This window comes from Coregonus clupeaformis, chromosome 20 (assembly GCF_020615455.1).
Source record: "Coregonus clupeaformis isolate EN_2021a chromosome 20, ASM2061545v1, whole genome shotgun sequence".
Taxonomy (NCBI): Eukaryota; Metazoa; Chordata; class Actinopteri; order Salmoniformes; family Salmonidae; genus Coregonus; species Coregonus clupeaformis.
Genome location: NC_059211.1, coordinates 32,912,387 through 32,934,278, shown reverse-complemented (window position 1 = coordinate 32,934,278; position 21,892 = coordinate 32,912,387). Strand labels below are relative to the sequence as shown.

Here is a 21,892-nt window from a genome sequence, read left to right as displayed (position 1 = left end):
GGAAGACATGGTTCATGAGGAGCTCCGCAGTCTCCTTAGCCGAGGGCAGCTTGGGCAGGGGAATAAACCGGGCAGCCTTAGAGAAACGGTCTACCACCACAAGGATGACGGTGTTGCCCTGGGATAGAGGAAGTCCCGTAACAAAGTCCAGAGAAAGGTGTGACCATGGCCTTCGAGGAACAGGTAAGGGATGGAGCAGTCCCTGGGGTCGCTGGCGTGTCGACTTTCCCCTGGTTGCACACAGGGCAGGCCTCAACATAGACCTGCACGTCCTTCTTGATGGACGGCCACCAAAACCGCCGTCGGAGGAACTCCAGTGTGCGAGCACTGCCAGGATGGCATGTCAAGGGCGACTCATGACCCCACTGCAAGACGCGGGCCCCGAACCGAGAGAGGAACGTACAGGCGACCGGCAGGACCACCGCCTGGATCGGGCTCATGGGCAAGAGCTTCTCGTACCCCTCTTTCTAGTTCCCACTGAAGAGGTGCGACGATCCTAGACCTCGGAATAATCGATGCCAAGGGCTTCTCTTGTACCTCGGGAGAATAGACTCGAGACAGAGCATCCGGCTTGACGTTCTTGGTGCCAGGTCGGTAAGTCAGGATGAACTGGAATCGATTAAAGAAAAGGGACCATCGTGCTTGCCGAGGGTTCATCCGCTTAGCCTGTTGGAGATATTCCAGGTTCTTGTGGTCTGTGAGAACCTGGAAAGGGTGCTGAGCCCCCTCAAGCCAATGGCGCCACTCTTCCAAGGCCAGTTTAACCGCAAGCAACTCTAGATCCCCCACGTGGTAGTTGCGCTCGGCCTCAGACAGGCGGCGAGACATGAAGGCACAAGGGGTGTAATCTCCCATCCGCACCCCTCTGTGACAGGACGGCTCCCACCCCACCTCTGAGGCGTCCACCTCCACCACGAAAGGTCTCTCTGGGTCAGGGGTCACCAGAATCGGAGCAGAAGTGAAGTGGCGCTTGAGATCCTCGAAGGCCCCTGCTGCTTCCGGACCCCAGTGAATCTTGGTCCCTCCTCCCTTGGTAAGCGTCGTCAAGGGGCTACCACCGAGCTGAAATTCTTGATGAACTTCCGATAGAAGTTAGAAAAGCCAATGAACCGTTGAACCTCCTTGACCGTGGCAGGTGTGGGCCAATCGTGGACCGCCTTGACCTTCTTGGGATCCATCTCTAGGTGCCCGGGAGTGACAATAAACCCGAGAAACTGAGTCTGAGAAACATGAAATTCACTTCTCAGGCTTAACGTAGAGGTGATTGTCAAGGAGCCTCTGGAGAACCCGGCTAACATGCCCCTCATGCTCCTTCAGTGACCTCGAGAAGATGAGGATATCGTCCAGGTACACGAAGACGAACAGATTAAGCATATCCCCGGAGAACATCATTAATCAGGGCTTGGAATACTGCGGGGGCATTGGTGAGCCCGAACGGCATCACCCGATATTCATAGTGTCCCGTGGGCGTGTTGAACGCCGTCTTCCATTCGTCTCCTGGCCGGATCCGCACGAGATGGTAAGCATTGCGGAGATCCAGCTTAGTAAAAATGGAAGCCCCTTGAAGCAGCTCAAAAGCAGTGGCCATGAGAGGAAGAGGGTATCGATTCCGAACCGTGATCTTGTTGAGTCCCCGGTAATCAATACAAGGCCTCAGACCCCCGTCTTTCTTTTCAACAAAAAGAAGCCCGCCCCAGCCGGGGAAGTAGAGGCATAGATGAGGCCGGCTGCCAAGGACTCCTTAATGTAGGTGTCCATAGCTGCGTGCTCGGGGAGGACAAGGAAAAGATCCGACCTCTAGGAGGGCAGCACCCAGGGAGTAGATCAATGGCACAGTCATAAGTGCGATGAGGCGGTAAGGCAGTAGCCCGGGCCTTGCTGAACACTGCTTTGAACCGATGGTAAACACTGGGGACTCGGGAGACGTCAACAGACTCTTGAAACTGGGTACTAGGGGCTGAGGAACTCTGAAGCATGCAGGTGAGTTGGCAAGTGGGACCCCAGCTAAGAATGGTGCCAGTAGGCCAGTCGATCTGGGGATTATGTCTGCATAGCCAAGGGTGACCCAGGATAATAGGATACTCGGGAGAGTCAATGAGATAGAAGGTCTCCTCCTGCTGGTGTTGAGAGATGGTAAGTCGCAGGGACTGAGTCGCCTCAGTAACTTTTCCTGGTTCCAGAGGTCTGCCATCTAAGGCTGTAACTGCCTGGGGTTGAGGAAGTAGTTGGGTAGGGATCTTAAGTTCCTTAGCCAAGGTTACATCCATAAAATCACCTGCGGCACCGGAATCGATCATAGCCTGGACCCGATGCTGGTGGCCCTCCCAGGACAGAGTGGCTGGAATAGCTAGGACCGCGTTAGTAGGAGGAGCTCTAATTTTCCCCATCACAACCCTCCTGTAGCTGGGCGGGGACAGGCGTTTCAAAGCTCGGGGCAAGTGGAGCGGAAGTGGCCGGCAACCCCGCAGTAGAGGCACCGACGCTCCCTCATGCGACGTTCCTTCGTTGGAAGAAAGCCTGGAACGGCCTAACTGCATGCTCTCCGGGGAATCCTGGGGCAGTTCAGGAGCCGGGCAGCTCTGAATGACGGAGTCCAAACAGGAGAAACAGAGCTGCTCAGAGGAACTTGGGACTGAGACACCTGACGGCGAGCCGTTCTCCGCTCTCTTAGACGCATTGTCCAGGCGGATGGCCAAGGCTATGAGGGACTCGAGATCTTCAGCTGGTTCACGGGTGGCTAACTCATCTTGAAGGGGCTCAGATAACCCTCCCTGAAAGCAGACCCTCAGCGCTTCATCATTCCATCCGCTCCTTGCTGCTATGGTTCGGAACTCAATGGCAAAATCTGCCGTGCTTCGGGGGCCCTGACGGAGAGACAGTAGGCGCTTGGAAGCCTCCCGCCCACTGACAGGATGATCGAACACCCGCTTGAACTCTTCTACAAATGCAGCGTGGGGAGTCACAACAGGCCTCCTGGGACTGCCACACCGCAGAGGCCCAGGCGAGCGCCTTGTCTGAAAGAAGGGTAATGAGGTAGGCAATCTTGGAACGGTCTGTGGGAAAACTTGAGGGTTGGAGCTCGAAGGTGAGGGAGCATTGGGTGAGGAAACCCTGACAAGAGCTTGGATCCCCAGAAAAGGGCTTGGGAGGTGGTAGTCGGGGCTCCGCCAACCGAGAAGGCCTGTCGTCACTGGGAGGTGACCGGGGGGAAGGGGGAGAACCAAGGAGGCGTTCAAAGAGCTGGTGAAGGGAACTCATCATTTCGGCCAGGAGTTGAGAATGTCTAGCCATCAGCTCCTCTTGTCGGCTGAGAACGGCTTCATGGCGCTGGAAAGAAGCCTCATGTCGAATGATCACCGCCAACAGGTCCTGGGAACTGAGTGTTTCTGGGTCCATGATTGACTTGGTTATTCTGTCACAAGCCGGGCTAGAACTCCGGTCTCAAATGTGTAGAGCTGGGGTACTACCCCTTAGCCACAGAGGAGATGTTGTAGGACCCAAATGAAACACCCAAGGCAATACTCCAGGTAAGTAGATTTAATGTTCCAAAACAGGAGGCAAAACAAAACAACTCCCCGAGGGAAGAAAAACAAACTAAAGATAACTTCGAATAACTTACTAGGACTGATACGGTGGGACAAAGCAGGAGACACATAGACAGGACGCAATAACCAAGTGAGAAACAAGGGGAAAACACACAGCTAAAATACTCAAGGGGAAACAAGGCACAGGTGACATAGATAAGCTAATTAGGACACATGAGGAAAAACTAAGGCAAAGGGGAACACAGCTGACCTCTAGAGGCCAGGAGACAAACAGGGGAAGCAGGAAGCTGACATTTCCATTAGATGTTGGAACATTGCTGCGGGGACTTGCTTCCATTCAGCCACAAGAGCATTAGTGAGGTCGTGCACTGATGTTGGACTATTAGGCCTGGCTAGCAGTCAGCGTTCAATTCATCCTAAAGGTGTTCGAAGGGGTTGATGTCAGGGCCCTGTGCAGGCCAGTCAAGTTCTTCCATACCGATCTCAACAAACCATTTCTGTATGGACCTCGCTTTGGGGGCATTGTCATGCTGAAACAGGAAAGGGCCTTCCCCAAACTGTTGCCACAAAGTTGGCAGCACAGAATCGTCTAGAATGTCATTGTATGCTGTAGTGTTAAGATTTCCCTTCGTTGGAGCTAAGGGCCTGGTCCGAACCATGAAAAACAGCCCCAGACCATTATTCCTCCTCCACCAAGCTTTACTGTTGGCACTATGCGTTGGTGCAGGTACCGTTCTCCTGGCATCCGCCAAACCCAGATTCGTCCATCAGACTGCCAGATGATAAAGCGTGATTCATCACTCCAGAGAACACGTGTCCACTGTTCCAGAGGCCAAAAGCGGCGAGCTTTACACCACTCCAGTCGACACTTGGCATTGCGCATAGTGATCTTAGGCTTGTCGGCCATGGAAACCCATTTCATTAAGCTCCCGACGAACAGTTATTGTGCTGACGTTGCTTCCAGAGGTAGTTTGGAACTCGGTAGTGAGTGTTGGACAGACAATTTTTTTTGCTCCTAGATGTTTCCACTTCACAATAACAGCACCTACAGTTGACCGGGGCAGCTCTAGCAGGGCAGAAATTTGACGAACTGACTTGTTGGAAAGGTGGCATCCTATGACGGTGCCACATTGAATGTCACTGAGCTCTTCAGTAAGGTCATTCTACTGCCAATGTTTGTCTATGGAGATTGCATGGCGGTGTGCTCAATTTTATACATCTGTGGCTGAATAACCGTGTCCACTAATTTGAAGGGGTGTCCACATACTTTTGTATATAGTGTATTTGTAAGTACTGTGTCTAGTAGAGGTCGGTGTTTGAAAGCAGTTTGGAATCGATGAAAGCACCGGAACCACTTCGGGAATCAGTGGGATCTCGTATTTTGCAACACATGCCTCGGACCTCCGGTATCAAACGTAACATCACTACTTGCAGGCTTGATGCAGCCTGTAAACAAGGAGTTTCAGACTACTGCGCTAGGGTGTAACTAGGCCCTCAAAGAAAGACCACATGATATATGTAATGTATTTTCATAAAGAGTTTAATTTTACACTGTGAAATATGCAAATAAGATAGAATCAATTCTCAAGTTGAATTGTATGTTCACTCAACCTAAAATTCAAAGTTGAGTGAACATGCAATTCAACTTGAGAATGTATGTTGGTTCAGCTATATAGTCCCAAATGTACAGCAAACTCACAATTATATTGCAGCTGGTTGCCTTACAATTATATGTTGAATCAACTCTTCTTTTTTTGACAGTGTACACAGAGGTTAACTGTATAATATTATCAGTAACTCTGAATGTGCTCTTTTGATATTCCAGGTTCTCAGTGCTGACGCAGAAGCAGAGAGGCGAAGAAAGAATCTCAGGAGACAGAAGAGAGAATGGATCCTGCCTCCTGCCAAGATCAACGAGAATACAGACTACACAAAAAGAGAGTACATTGCCAAGGTCAGCTAAACTAAGACACCAAGCAAAACCTGACTAATCATAATACTACTATATATATACTACTTGAAGCTGAAATCCACATAATGTGAAACAGTGCCACTTTTCGCCCCAGCGCATTTCTTATAGTGTTTTAGCTCTACTTGATTGAGCTTGCCTGGCTGGCACAATGGAATCAATTTAATAAACCCACCCCACCCATCTGTCACTCCAGGCCATCCATTACTCCAGTAATTAAATAGTATTTGATAGAATACAACCACCATTTAAAACCCAGGTCTGCTCTGTGGATGGCATGAGAAACTAAACGCTTGGAGGAATGAAACCAGGGACAGGTTTCTAACACATGGTTGCGTGAATGGAATTAGCAGGCAAGGCTGATGAGCATAAGTTTGGGCATTATGTTCACTTGGTTCATGTGAGAAAATGAAGCAGAGATTCGGGTTACCAGCATGTTTCATCCAGAGAGAAGTTGATTGTTGTGATGCTTATTTGGATGCAAATAAGCAGTTGAGCATAACCATTCATTGTGAGTCACTCCGTCCTGGCAGAAGTGGTTTGAATCCTATGGAATTTGAACCCATGATAAACAACTATACTGACAACATAGATACATATAATTAGATGTAATACATGTCATTAGAAATCATTCATTTAGGTATGTAACAAACATGCTTTTAAGACGTCAGGCCATAATAGAAACAGAACATCATTAATGTACCTTTTTAAAAGTAGGATCATTGAGGAACTCCACAAGTTATATTCAGGTATGGTTATCCCTTTGTCTCTGTTTCCTTATGTTTTAATGTAATTCCTTTGTTCAGATCCGCTCTGATAAGGACAAAGAGGCGAAGGTGGAGTATTACCTGGAAGGGGAGGGGGCTGACAAACCCCCCATACACCTCTTCACTGTCAACCGCGAGAATGGCTTTGTAAGGATCACCGGCATCCTGGACCGGGAGAAATTCCCCATGTACAACGTGAGTCTCCTTGACATTATGAAGCTGTCATTTATAAGAATGACATGGCAGTTATGACTGCAGCTTATAAGGCTTTTGTTAATATGTAACTGAAACGATATAATATAGTAAATAAATAAATATATTTTGTCCCAGTTGACTGGAGTGGCCAGGTACAGAAACAAGACATTGGCGGAAGCAAATATTCCTCTGCAGATTAATGTCATTGATCTGAACGATAACCCACCTTACTTTGAGCTGCACTCTGGGTCCATCGCAGAGTCCAGCAAAGCAGGTACATTAAAAATATTTATATATTTTTTATTTATTGTCACATACACCTGCAATGTGTTGTTTTACAGGGTCAGCCATAGTAGTACAGCACCCCTGGAGAAAAGTAGAGTTAAGTGCCTTGCTCAAGAGCACATCAACAGATTTTTCACCTTGTCGGCTCGGATATTTGAACCAGCAACCTTTCAATTACTGGCCCAACACTCAAACTGCTGGACTACCTGCCGCCAGATATCCTCATATAAGACAGATACCTCTTCTCTTTAGTGCTGCACAATCAGATTAGACATAATCCGATGTCCCACACAGTGTTTAACAAATCCAGAAACACATATCGAGGCTGTCTCAATCGGGTCTGCCTTTTGAGGCAGCCTTCTGCCTCTTGCCTTTGGAATATCATGTCTCACAATGTCCTCTCCCATTGCCCCCTACCCTGTGAATCACCAGGCACAGAAATCATGCAGATCATTGGGAAAGATGACGATGAGGAGGGGAGCATGAACTCTAAGATCCATTACAAGATCCTCAGCCAGAAACCAGCAGGGTCTGGAGCCATGTTCACCATCGATGAGAATACAGGGAAACTCTTCGTCAAGGATGCCACACTGGACAGAGAGGTACACTTGATGAGGCCTTGACAGCCCTATAAACTGTCTGTATCAGTGGAGGCTGCTGAGGGGAGAACGGCTCATAATAATGGCCGTAACGGAGCAAATGGAATGGCATCAAACACCTGGAAACCATTGTTTGATGTATTTGATACCATTCCACTGATTCCGCTCCAGTCATTACCACAAGCCCGTTCTCCCCAATTAAGGTGCCACCAACCTCCTGTGGTCTGTATGGTATTTTCAGAATATTTGGTAGCCAGAAGTATTAAGTGCACACCAGGCAAGCTCCATCAAAATCAGCTAAAATACTAAGTGAACCCAGGTCTGATGTGAAATACCAGTATATGAAAGTCTCTTTGCTCTATCTTTTCTAGACTCACGATTCGTACACTATAATCGTCCAAGGGACAGATATGGGCGGGGCAGCTGGAGGCAACACAGGAACAGGAACTGTGGAAATAAAGGTCCTGGACATCAATGACAACGTCCCCACACTGGAGAAGGAGCAGGTGAAAGATACAGCCTTGGTTTCAACCTTTCCTGAGATTTCTTTACATGCTGTGTTTTCCATCACAGTGGGTGACAATCTGGGAATTATAATAATGATGGGATGGACTTAATAATTTTCACATGATTACTTTTAAAGGATACCGATTCTTTTCCCTAAGGTTTATAATATATTTTGTCTCATTTTGCTGAGGTTATCCTTCAAATACATACAGTGCCTATAGAAAGTCTACACCCCCTTGAATTTATTTCATATTTTGTTGCGTTACAAAGTGGGATTAAAATGGATTTAATTGTATTTTTTGTCAACAATCTACACAAAATACATGTCAAAGTGGAAGAAAAATGATACATATTTTTTTAGATTAATAAAACACGAATATATTTTGATTACATAAGTATTCACCACCCTGAGTCAATACATGCTAGAAACACCTTTGGCAGCGATTACAGCTGTGAGTCTTCTTGGGTAAGTCTTATAAGAGTGTTGCACACCTGTATTGTGCAATATGGTAAATATTGCACAATACAGGTGTGCAATGCTCTTATTAGACTTTTCAAAACTCTTCAAGCTCTGTCAAGGTGTTGGGGATCATGGCTAGACAGCAATTTTTATGTCTTGCCATAGATCTTCAAGCAGATTTAAGTCAAAACTGTAACTTGGGCACTAAGGAACTTTCACTGTTTTCTTGGTAAGCAGCTCCAGTGTAGATTTGGCTACAGTGAGGGAAAAACGTATTTGATCCCCTGCTGATTTTGTACGTTGGCCCACAGACAAAGAAATGATCTGTCTATAATTTTAATGGTAGGTTTATTTGAACAGTGAGAGACAGAATAACAACAAAAATATCCAGAAAAACGCATGTCAAAAATGTTATGAATTGATTTGCATTTTAATGAGGGAAATAATTATTTGACCCCTCTGCAAAACATGACTTAGTACTTGGTGGCAAAACCCTTGTTGGCAATCACAGAGGTCAGACGTTTCTTGTAGTTGGCCACCAGGTTTGCACACATCTCAGGAGGGATTATGTCCCACTCCTCTTTGCAGATCTTCTCCAAGTCATTAAGGTTTCGAGGCTGACGTTTGCCAACTCGAACCTTCAGCTCCCTCCACAGATTTTCTATGGGATTAAGGTCTGGAGACTGGCTAGGCCACTCCAGGACCTTAATGTGCTTCTTCTTGAGCCACTCCTTTGTTGCCTTGGCCGTGTGTTTTGGGTCATTGTCATGCTGGAATACCCATCCACGACCCATTTTCAATGCCCTGGCTGAGGGAAGGAGGTTCTCACCCAAGATTTGACGGTACATGGCCCTGTCCATCGTCCCTTTGATGTGGGGAAGTTGTCCTGTCCCCTTAGCAGAAAACACCCCCAAAGCATAATGTTTCCACCTCCATGTTTGACGGTGGGGATGGTGTTCTTGGGGTCATAGGCAGCATTCCTCCTCCTCCAAACACGGCGAGTTGAGTTGATGCCAAAGAGCTCCATTTTGGTCTCATCTGACCACAACACTTTCACCCAGTTCTCCTCTGAATCATTCAGATGTTCATTGGCAAACTTCAGACGGGCCTGTATATATGCTTTCTTGAGCAGGGGGACCTTGCGGGCGCTGCAGGATTTCAGTCCTTCACGGCGTAGTGTGTTACCAATTGTTTTCTTGGTGACTATGGTCCCAGCTGCCTTGAGATCATTGACAAGATCCTCCCGTGTAGTTCTGAGCTGATTCCTCATTTCTCATGATCATTGCAACTCCACGAGGTGAGATCTTGCATGGAGCCCCAGGCCGAGGGAGATTGATCGTTATTTTGTGTTTTTCCATTTGCGAATAATCGCACCAACTGTTGTCACCTTCTCACCAAGCTGCTTGGCGATGGTCTTGTAGCCCATTCCAGCCTTGTGTAGGTCTACAATCTTGTCCCTGACATCCTTGGAGAGCTCTTTGGTCTTGGCCATGGTGGAGAGTTTGGAATCTGATTGATTGATTGCTTCTGTGGAAAGATGTCTTTTATACAGGTAACAAGCTGATTAGGAGCACTCCCTTTAAGAGTGTGCTCCTAATCTCAGCTCGTTACCTGTATAAAAGACACCTGGGAGCCAGAAATCTTTCTTATTGAGAGGGGGTCAAATACTTATTTCCCTCATTAAAATCGAAATCAATTTATAACATTTTTGACATGCGTTTTTCTGGATTTTCTTGTTGTTATTCTGTCTCTCACTGTTCAAATAAACCTACCATTAAAATTATAGACAGATCATTTCTTTGTCTGTGGGCAAACGTACAAAATCAGCAGGGGATCAAATACTTTTTTCCCTCACTGTAGCCAAATCTACACTGGAGCTGCTTACCAAGAAAACAGTGAAAGTTCCTTAGTGCCCAAGTTACAGTTTTGACTTAAATCTGCTTGAAGATCTATGGCAAGACATAAAAATTGCTGTCTAGCCATGATCCCCAACACCTTGACAGAGCTTGAAGAGTTTTGAAAAGTCTAATAAGAGCATTGCACACCTGTATTGTGCAATATTTACCATATTGCACAATACAGGTGTGCAACGCTCTTATAAGACTTACCCAAGAAGACTCACAGCTGTAATTGCTGCCAAAGGTGTTTCTAGCATGTATTGACTCAGGGTGGTGAATACTTATGTAATCAAAATATATTTGTGTTTTATTAATCTAAAAAAATATGTATAATTTTTCTTTGTCAGTGGGCAAACGTACAAAATCAGCAGGGGATCAAATACTTTTTTCCCTCACTGTAGGTTATTGTCCTGCTGAAAGGTGAATTCCTCTCCCAGTGTCTGGTGTAAAGCAGACTAAAGCAGGTTTTCCTCTAGGATTTTACCTGTGCTTAGCTCCATCCCGTTTCTTTTCATCCTGAAAAACTCCCCAGTCTTTGCCGATGTCAAGCATACCCATACCATGATGCAGCCACCACCATGCTTGAAAATAAGGAGGCAGTTACTCAGTGATGTGTTGTGTTGGATTTGCCCCAAACATAAGGCTTTGCGTGTTTTTATTTTTTTATTATTACTTTAGTGCCTTGTTGCGTACATATTCTGTATATTTGTATTCTTCTTTTCACTCTGTCATTTAGGTCATTATTGTGGTCACTACAATGTTGTTGATCCATCCTCAGTTTTCTCCCATCACAGCCATTGAGCTCTGTAGCTGTTTTAAAATCACCATCATGGTGACATCCCTAAGTAGTTTCCTTCCTGTCTTGCAGCTCAGTTCAGAGGGACGATGTCACGAGAATTTCTATCTCTAATCATAACTCAAGCTTTGAATAATTCCCAGAGGGTGTAAGGCTCTGGTTTAATAATGAATTAAACAAATTATCCAGTCTGCAAGAGATCAGCATTTTTATTCAGAGAGCGCTCTGGCACTAAAAACACACACAGCCTTTTTATATGCGTTTTCCCTCCAAGCCTGTTCTGCCAGGACTGGATACAACCTCTTTGTCCCCGGAGGAGCAGATGGGACCTTAACCTCCTCTTTACTTTCCTGCTCCCTTACTTCCTTTCTCTTGTTTCCTTCCACTCTCTTTCTAGCTTCTGATAAACATACCTTGGCTGTATCTACCCCCTCTGCCTGCTGTTTTTTCAGATCCATACCACAGTTTACATGCATCTGTTTAATCATAGACTCTAACTTGTCTACATCGAGACGTCCAATAAACCCATACTTTGTCTTCCATCTGGGTCCATTGTATATATATATATTTCTTTTATCCTTTAACTCCATATACCTTTCATCCCCAGTTAATTCCCGGACCTCCTTTGAGGATTTACTTCCCGGATGTATCATCCGCCTGTGCACGGTTTTCGGTGTCCCCCGGAATGACAGAGAACGGGTATTGAGATCCAGCTCAAAGGACCAATTGTCACGAGAATTTCTATCTCTAATCATAACTCAAGCTTTGAATAATTCCCAGAGGGTGTAAGGCTCTGGTTTAATAATGAATTAAACAAATTATCCAGTCTGCAAGAGATCAGCATTTTTATTCAGAGAGCGCTCTGGCGCTAAAAACGCACACAGCCTTTTTATATGCATCCACACAAAGGACTTTTCTCCGCCCACCTTTAGGTGGCCTGTAACTTTCCACAGTATAGAATGTTTCAGCAGTTTCTAGGTCCCCTTACTATGGAATGCTCGTCTCCAACAGTTTCTAACATCTTCCCTGTTAGTGGTTCTATTTTCTTATAACTCTAACACAGTTTACACATTTATACACTATCGGGGTGGAACACTTTAGTCATTATTCTACATTACACATACAAATTCCTCTATCAGACGACTACATCTTTGATGTGTCTGGGTGGTTTAATACATCATCCACAGCATAAATATTAACTTGACCATGCTTAAAGATATATTCAATGTCTGATTTGTTATTGTTACCCATCTACCAATAACTGCCCTTCTTTATGAGGCTTTCGAAAAGCTCCCTGGCCTTTGTAGTTGAATCTGTGCTTGAAATTCAATACTTGACTGAGGGACCTTACAGATGTTGTATGTATGGGGGACAGAGGAAGGGGTAGTCATTCAAAAATCATGTCAACCCCTATTATTTCACACAGAGTGACCCCGTATAACTTATTATGTGATTTGTTAAGCCAGATTTGACATCTGAACTAATTTAGGCTTGCCTAGACAAAGGGGGTGAATACTTATGCAACGACTATATTTTAGTGATTACATTTATAAACATTTGTAAACATTTGTAAACATTTGTAGAATTTTATTTTCTCTTTGACATTATGGAGTATTTTGTGTAGATCAATGACAAAAAATTACAATGAAATATATTTAAATCCCACTTTGTAACGCAACAAAATGTGAAAAAAGTTCAAGGGGGTGTAGACTTTCTATAGGCACTGTATCTGGCTGCCATTTTAGCTAGAACAATCATAATAGGTCAAACTATAGCTTGTCATTTATATTTGTACTGTACCATTGTAACGTGGGGGATCAAATAATAAAGTGAACTCAGCCTGTTACCTATGGCAGAAACATACTGTATATTTGTTGAGACTGATCCCTGCCATTGTTCTGTCAGTATGCAGGGAAAGTTGACGAGAACATTGCTGATGTCATTGTGATGAGGATCAAAACAGTGGACAGAGATCTAGAACACACAGATAACTGGTGGGCTGTCTTTCACATCACTCAAGGCAACGAGGACGGACTATTCTCCATCGAGACGGACCAAGACACCAATGAAGGCATTCTGAAGCTGATCAAGGTATGACTGGACTCTGAGACCTCACTCAATGTTGTTTGGACCTTTTGAGCTTATGTTATCTGACTGTATTTTCACATATGGTTTGAGTTGTCAAACTCAGTTCTGTAGATGCCTATTGATGCAGTATGTCTAAGAGTTTACTATATTATTTCCTCATCTCAAACCCACAGGCAGTAGATTTCGAGGAAGTCCAGAAACTGGAGCTTGGACTACTCATTGAGAACGTAGCTCCTTTTGTTGTAGGGAGTGCTGTAGCGATGGATGTGGATGTTTATGCTGGGGAGGGGGAGGGCCGGGAGCTGGAGCTGGAGCTGGGGCTGGGGCTGGGGCAGGAGATGGGGCTGGGGCTGGGGCTGGGGCTGGGGCTGGGGCTGGGGCTGGGGCTGGGGCTGGGGCTGGGGCTGGGGCTGGAGTTGGTGTTGATGTAGGAGTGGATGTTGGTGTAGATATTGGTGGAAATGTGGGGGTGAATGCAGGGGTGGATGTGGATGTAAATGCTGGAGCTGGGCCTGGGGTAGGTGGTGGGACTGGGGTTAAGCCTGGTCCCAATGGGAAGCTGAAACCAAAGCCGAAGCCGAAGCCTAAAGGGGGGAAGACCTACCCGATTTCGATCGCAATTAACAACATGCCGGAAGGTCCAGCATTTAAGCCCAGCACCAAGCCTGTGCCTGTCTCTGAGGATCCCAACAAAATGCAGAAGGATGGAGTGATCGCCTCATACCCTGCTGTGGACGGAGATACAGGGGAGCCTGCTGAGGACGTCAGGTTAGTGGGCTGACCAAGGAAACGACCAGAAATGGGTAAAACTATGAGTCTGGTGATCAACAGTAATATAACAGTTAAGATGCCAAAAACACAAGAGGGTGACTCCTCACAAAACTAAAACTAAAAAACAAACATGTTTTTGAGGATTTTCACTAAATGTAATCCTCCTTTGGAGGAAGGATTGTTTACATATATTTGACATTTGCATCTTAAAGCATAATTGATTTAAATTAGAATATTAGTGACATTTTGGCCTTACCCAGGCCTCTTTGAGACTCCATGATGTAGGTGCTACAAAGCTAAAGTTGGTGTAGTATTTTGATTTCAATTACACATTTCTTACATACATTTATGAATATTGAAAACTATAAACATGAATATTGAAAATATAAAACATTTGATTTGACAAATGTTTCTATATATAGTTTAACATAATACTCTACGGGCATATCAAAGTTCCAGAGTGGGATCTCTGTTAGTTTTAAAGTTATGGCCCATTTTATACAGAGAAACTGGCATAGTAGGCATAGTAGGCAGTGTAACCAATCACATCCCTCTTTTTACTTGTATCATTGCACATCCTGCAAATGGCGACCATTTTGAATCCTTTTAACATTCACTCTGTTAGTAAGGCTTACAAATTGGGTCATAACTCTAAAAGTAGCAGAGATCCCACTTTGATATGCATGTATATTATATTATGTTCAACAATATATTTACAAATTTGCCAAATATATAAAATTTGACTTAAAAAACAGATAAAAATACACCTTATGGAACAGTGGGGACTGTGAAGCAACACAAACATAGACACATGCATACAAACACACGATAACATACGCACTATACATGCATGTACAGTTGAAGTCGGAAGTTTACATACACTTAGGTTGGAGTCATTAAAACTCGTTTTTCAACCACTCCACACATTTCTTGTTAACAAACTATAGTTTTGACAAGTCGGTTAGGACATCTACTTTGTGCATGACACAAGTCATTTTTCCAACAATTGTTGTGAAATAAATAAAAGCTGAAATAAATCATTCTCTCTACTATTATTCTGACATTTCACATTCTTAAAATAAAGTGGTGATCCTAACTGACCTAAAACAGGGAATTTTTACTAGGATTAAATGTCAGGAATTGTGAAAAACTGAGTTTAAATGTATTTGGCTAAGGTGTATGTAAACTTCCGACTTCAACTGTACATATGGATTTAGTGTTATAGATATGTGGTAGTAGAGTAGAGGCCTGAGGGCACACACTTAATATGTTGTGAAATCTGTTATGAATGTATTGTATAGTTTAAAAAATTTATAACTGCCTTAAGTTTGCTGGATCCCAGGAAGAGTAGCTGCTGCCTTGGCAGCAGCTAATGGGGATCCATAATAAATACAAATGTACAGATTAAACATTACGGAGTCTTAAACTTCAATGAAGTATTTACACTTTAAGATACAAATGTCAAATATACAGTACCAGTCAAAAGTTTGGACACACCTACTCATTCCAGGGTTTTTCTTTATTTTTACTATTTTCTACATTGTAGAATAATAGTGAAGACATCAAAACTAGGAAATAACACATATGGAATCATGTAGTAACCAAAAATGTGTTCAACAAATCAAAATCTATTTTATATTTGAGATTCTTCAAATAGCCACCCTTTGACTTGATGACAGCTTTGCACACTCTTGGCATTCTCTCAACCAGCTTCACCTGGAATGCTTTTCCAACAGTCTTGAAGGAGTTCCCACATATGCTGAGCACTTGTTGGCTGCTTTTCCTTCACTCAGCCGTCCGACTCATCCCAAACCATCTCAATTGGGTTGAGGTCGGGGGATTGTGGAGGCCAGGTCAGCTGATGCAGCACTCCATCACTCTCCTTCTTGGTCAAATAGCCCTTACACAACCTGGAGGTGTGTTGGGTCATTGTCCTGTTGAAACCCCCACACCATAACACCTCCTCCTCCATGCTTTACGGTGGGAAATACACATTCGGAGATCATCCGTTCACCCACACCGCGTCTCACAAAAACACAGTGGTTGGAACCAAAAATCTTCAATTTAGACTCCAAACCAAAGGACATATTTCCACCAGTCTAATGTCCATTGCTCGTGTTCTTGGCCCAAGCAGGTCTCTTCTTCTTATTGGTGTCCTTTAGTAGTGGTTCCTTTGCAGCAATTCGACCATGAAGGACTGATTCACACAGTCCCCTCTGAACAGTTAATGTTGAGAACTCTGTGAAGCATTTAACTCTAATGAACTTATCCTCTGTAGCAGAGGTAACTCTGGGTCTTCCATTCCTGTGGCGGTCCTCATGAGAGCCAGGTTCATCATAGCGCTTGATGATTTTTGCGACTGCACTTGAAGAAACTTTCAAAGTTCTTGAAATGTTCCGTATTGACTGACCTTGATGTCTTAAAGTAATGATGGACTGTCGTTTCACTTTGCTTATTTGAGCTGTTCTTGCCATAATATGGACTTGGTCTTTTACCAAATAGGGCTATCTTCTGTATACCCCCCGTACTTTGTCACAACACAGCTGATTGTATCACACGCATTAACAAGGAAAGAAATTCCACAAATTAACTTTGAAGAAGGCACACCTGTTCATTGAAATGCATTCTAGGTGACTAGAAGCTGGTTGAGAGAATGCCAAAAGTGTGAAAAGCTGTCATCAAGGCAAAGGGTGGCTATTTGAAGAATCTCAAATATAAAATAGATTTTGATTTGTTTAACACTTTGTTGGTTACTACATGATTCCATATGTGTTATTTCCTAGTTTTGATGTCTTCACTATTATTCTACAATGTAAAAAATAGTAAAAATAAAGAAAAACCCTGGAATGAGTAGGTGTGTCCAAACTTTTGACTAGTACTGTATGTCAACAATCCTTTCTCCAAAGGACCGTTCTACTAAATAACCAAATAGTGGTATTTTTTGTTCTAGTTTCATTAGGAATCACCCAAGAGTTAGTGACATATTCAGACTCCTAATGCATCTGTGAGTTGTTTCCTTCATATAAATCCATATTCCTTACTGCATTTTCCAGGTATGCCAAAGCCTATGACCCAGACAACTGGGTGACCATCGATGACAAGACAGCTGAGATCAGACTTATCAAGACGCCAGATCGAGAGTCTAAGTTCTTGGTGAATGGGACATACTTTGCCAAGATACTCTGCATTACTCAAGGTACTGTAAGATACTTTAGACGCTAGCTAGGGCTTAATACAGAAATTGACTAAAATACTATCTTCATTCTTCTTCATTCTTCTACATGAATATGAAAGTTAGCCTGTTAGAAGTTAGCCTCAACAGTAACTGTCATAAATACTTCTCATAATTAAAAATTATCTTCTTGTCTTGTTGTGCTGTTTGCCCCGGCCTTCTTGCCACTGAGTTTCTAATCTAATACAGCTGGGTGTGTTGCTCAACTCTCATCTTCCCTTAACAAGTTCAATGTTTATGAGAGCGGGTGGAAATATTTGCCCGGAGATAATTCATCTTGGAAAGCACAGCAGAGACAGGCCCGTTCAAACAGCTTAACTATTCAGGGTGTAGGCTCATTGCTCAACTAAGGGAATCAAATGTGATGACGATGGAGATATGCCTGTCAAAAATAACAGCATGAAGCAACACGTCTATCCATCAGAACTGAAAACTAATCAGAGTTTCTCCAGATAATAAAAATGGTTAGATATACAGTGAGGGAAAAATGTATTTGATCCCCTGCTGATTTTCTACGTTTGCCCACTGACAAAGAAATGATCAGTCTATCTGTCACACTCTGGCTCCAGGACTTGTGTATTTGAGCCAGGGTGTATGTTGTTTTGTTGGGTTTTGGGTGATTGTTTATGTTTGCATGTCTGTCACGTTTATTTCTAGGTTGGGAGTTCTGGGTGTCTATTTCTAGGTCGTTGATTGGTGTCGTGTGACTCCCAATCGGAGGTAACGAGTGTCAGCTGTCGGCTCGTTATCTCTGATTGGGAGCCATATTTAAACTGTTGTGTTTCACTGTTTGGTTGTGGGTTTTTGTTCCATGTTTCTGTCAGTGTTACAGAGGACTTCACTATCGTCATTTGTTGTTTTTTCGTGGTTGCTTTATTTAATAAAGTCATTATGTTCACTCGCAACGCTGCGTATTGGTCCGCTTCCTCAGACGATCGTGACAGAAAAACCCACCATAAAAGGACCAAGCAGCGTGTCAAGCGGCAACAGGATCCACCTACACAGGATTTATATCCACCCATAAAGGATTCATGGACATGGGAGGAGATACTGGATGGTAAGGGTCCTTGGGCACAACCGGGAGAATATCGCCTCCCTCGTGAAGAGCTGGAGGCAGCTAAAGCCGAGAGGAGGCGATATGAGGAGGCAGCACGGAGGCAAGGCTGGAAGCCCGGGAGTACTACCCAAAAATTTTTTTTGGGGGGCACATGGCGGGCGCCTGGGCAGCAGGAGGCTGCCACAGGGAGATGTGGAGAGAAGGCTATCGGATTACGGGAGCCATTGGCGAGTAGAGGGAGGGAAGTTGTTGTCGCACGGCATGAGAGACTGAAGTGTGTTACCAGTCCGGTCCGGCCCGTTCCTGATCCCCAGTTAAGGCCAGTGGTGTGTGTTCCCGGCACGGACCGGCCTGTTCCTGCTCCACGCACGTATCCTACGGGGTGCGTCACCAGCCCAGCCCGGCCTGTTCCTTCAGAGCCGTCCGCCAGACCGGAGCCGCTAGAGCCTTCCGCCAGACAGAATCATACACCTGCTATGGAATCAGCAGGAGCCGACACAGCCTATGCTGGACTGGAGGCTCGGGTTCGTGACCGGCAGGAGCGGCTCATGCGGATGGGAGCCGTCCTGCTGGAGGTGATGACTGCAATCCGAGGCTGGGGTCCGCCTCCACCGCTAGCCGCCCAGCCAGCACCATCAGCCAGCCATGAGCAGCCAGACCCGTCAGCCAGCCATGAGCAGCCAGATCCGTCAGCCAGCCATGAGCAGCCAGATCCGTCAGCTAGCCATGAGCAGCCAGATCCGTCAGCCAGCCATGAGCAGCCAGATCCGTCAGCCAGCCATGAGCAGCCAGATCTGTCAGCCAGCCATGAGCAGCCAGATCTGTCAACCAGCCATGAGCAGCCAGATCCGTCAGCCAGCCATGAGCAGCCAGACCCGTCAGCCAGCCATGAGCAGCCAGATCCGTCAGCCAGCCATGAGCAGCCAGATCCGTCAGCTAGCCATGAGCAGCCAGATCCGTCAGCCAGCCATGAGCAGCCAGATCCGTCAGCCAGCCATGAGCAGCCAGATCCGTCAGCCAGCCATGAGCAGCCAGACCCGTCAGCCAGCCATGAGCAACCAGATCCGTCAGCCAGCCATGAGCAGCCAGATCCGTCAGCCAGCCATGAGCAGCCAGATCCGTCAGCTAGCCATGAGCAGCCAGATCCGTCAGCCAGCCATGAGCAGCCAGATCCGTCAGCCAGCCATGAGCAGCCAGACCCGTCAGCCAGCCAGGATCCGCCAGAGCCGTCTAGCCAGGATCCGCCAGAGCCGTCCAGCCAGGATCTGCCAGAGCCGTCCAGCCAGGATCCGCCAGAGCCGTCCAGCAAGGATCCGCCAGAGCCGTCCAGCCAGGATCCGCTAGGAGCCGTCCAGCCAGGATCTGCCAGAGCTGTCCAGCCAGGATCCGCCAGCCAGCCAGGATCCGCCAGAGCCGCCCAGCCGGGATCCGCCAGAGCCGTCCAGCCGGGGATCCGCCAGAGCCGACCAGCCAGGAGCCACCAGAGCCGTCCAGCCAGGATCCGCCAGAGCCGTCCAGCCAGGATCTGCCAGAGCTGTCCAGCCAGGATCTGCCAGCCAGCCAGGATCCGCCAGAGCCGTCCAGCCAGGATCCGCCAGAGCCGTCCAGCCAGGATCCGCCAGAGTCGTCCAGCCAGGACCCGCCAGAGCCGTCCAGCCGGGATCCGCCAGTGCCGTCCAGCCGGGATCCGCCAGAGCCGTCCAGCCGGGATCCGCCAGAGCCGCCCAGCCGGGATCCGCCAGAGCCGCCCAGCCGGGATCCGCCAGAGCCGTCCAGCCGGGATCCGCCAGAGCCGTCCAGCCGGGATCCGCCAGAGCCGTCCAGCCAGTATCCGCCATTCAGCCTGGTACTGCCCCTTAGTCCGGTACTGCCCCTTAGTCCGGTACTGCCCCTTAGTCCGGTGCTGCCCCTTAGTCCGGTGCCGCCCCTTAACCCAGTGGGGTTTAGTTGGGGGGTGGTCATGTGGAGGAGGCTAGGGAAGCGGGTGGTGACTAAGGTGGGATGGGGACCACGACCAGGGGCAGAACCGCCACCGTGGACAGACGCCCACCCAGACCCTCCCCTAGACTGTATGCTGGTGCGCCCGGAGTTCGCACCTTTAGGGGGTACTGTCACACTCTGGCTCCAGGACTTGTGTATTTGAGCCAGGGTGTATGTTGTTTTGTTGGGTTTTGGGTGATTGTTTATGTTTGCATGTCTGTCACGTTTATTTCTAGGTTGGGAGTTCTGGGTGTCTATTTCTAGGTCGTTGATTGGTGTCGTGTGACTCCCAATCGGAGGTAACGAGTGTCAGCTGTCGGCTCGTTATCTCTGATTGGGAGCCATATTTAAACTGTTGTGTTTCACTGTTTGGTTGTGGGTTTTTGTTCCATGTTTCTGTCAGTGTTACAGAGGACTTCACTATCGTCATTTGTTGTTTTTTCGTGGTTGCTTTATTTAATAAAGTCATTATGTTCACTCGCAACGCTGCGTATTGGTCCGCTTCCTCAGACGATCGTGACACTATCATTTTAATGGTAGGTTTATTTTAACAGTGAGAGACAGAATAACAACAACAAAATCCAGAAAAACGCATGTAAAAAATGTTATAAATTGATTTGCATTTTAATGAGGGAAATAAGTGTTTGACCCCCTCTCAATCAGAAAGATTTCTGGCTCCCAGGTGTCTTTTATACAAGTAACGAGCTGAGATTAGAAGCACACTCTTAAAGGGAGTGCTCCTAATCTCAGTTTGTTACCTGTATCAAAGACACCTGTCCACAGAAGCAATCAATCAATCAGATTCCAAACTCTCCACCATGGCCAAGACCAAAGAGCTCTCCAAGGATGTCAGGGACAAGATTGTAGACCTACACAAGGCTGGAATGGGCTACAAGACCATCGCCAAGTAGCTTGGTGAGAAGGTGACAACAGTTGGTGCGATTATTCACAAATGGAAGAAACAAAAATTAACTGTCAATCTCCCTCGGCCTGGGGTTCCATGCAAGATCTCACCTCGTGGAGTTGCAATGATCATGAGAACGGTGAGGAATCAGCCCAGAACTACACAGGAGGATCTTGTCAATGATCTCAAGGCAGCTGGGACCATAGTCACCAAGAAAACAATTGGTAACACACTACGCCGTGAAGGACTGAAATCCTGCAGCGCCCGCAAGGTCCCCCTGCTCAAAAAAGCACATATACAGGCCCGTCTGAAGTTTGCCAATTAACATCTGAATGATTCAGAGGAGAAATGGGTGAAAGTGTTGTGGTCAGATGAGACGAAAATCGAGCTCTTTGGCATCAACTCAACTCGCCGTGTTTGGAGGAGGAGGAATGCTGCCTATGACCCCAAGAACACCATCCCCACCGTCAAACATGGAGGTGGAAACATTATGCTTTGGGGGTGCTTTTCTGCTAAGGGGACAGGACAACTTCACCGCATCAAAAGGACGATGGACGGGGCCATGTACCGTCAAATCTTGGGTGAGAACCTCCTACCCTCAGCCAGGGCATTGAAAATGGGTTGTGGATGGGTATTCCAGCATGACAATGACCCAAAACACATGGCTCAAGAAGAAACACATTAAGGTCCTGGAGTGGCCTAGCCAGTCTCCAGACCTTAATCCCATAGGAAATCTGTGGAGGGAGCTGAAGGTTCGATTTGCCAAACGTCAGGCTCGAAACCTTAATGACTTGGAGAAGATCTGCAAAGAGGAGTGGGACAAAATCCTTCCTGAGATG

General features: G+C 46.2%; 1 protein-coding gene across 1 annotated transcript in view; it reads left to right on the top strand.

Moving 5' to 3' along the window:
• si:ch73-74h11.1 (desmoglein-2) overlaps positions 1-21,892 on the top strand; it is a 34,176-nt gene that overhangs the window by 7,824 nt on the left and 4,460 nt on the right. The window contains exons 2-10 of the mRNA XM_045205814.1: positions 5,371-5,499; positions 6,321-6,476; positions 6,612-6,750; positions 7,194-7,363; positions 7,732-7,866; positions 12,927-13,112; positions 13,283-13,403; positions 13,541-13,877; positions 16,934-17,076. Of these exons, the coding sequence (XP_045061749.1) occupies positions 5,371-5,499; positions 6,321-6,476; positions 6,612-6,750; positions 7,194-7,363; positions 7,732-7,866; positions 12,927-13,112; positions 13,283-13,403; positions 13,541-13,877; positions 16,934-17,076 (1,516 nt within the window). The remainder of the gene's footprint in view (positions 1-5,370; positions 5,500-6,320; positions 6,477-6,611; positions 6,751-7,193; positions 7,364-7,731; positions 7,867-12,926; positions 13,113-13,282; positions 13,404-13,540; positions 13,878-16,933; positions 17,077-21,892) is intronic.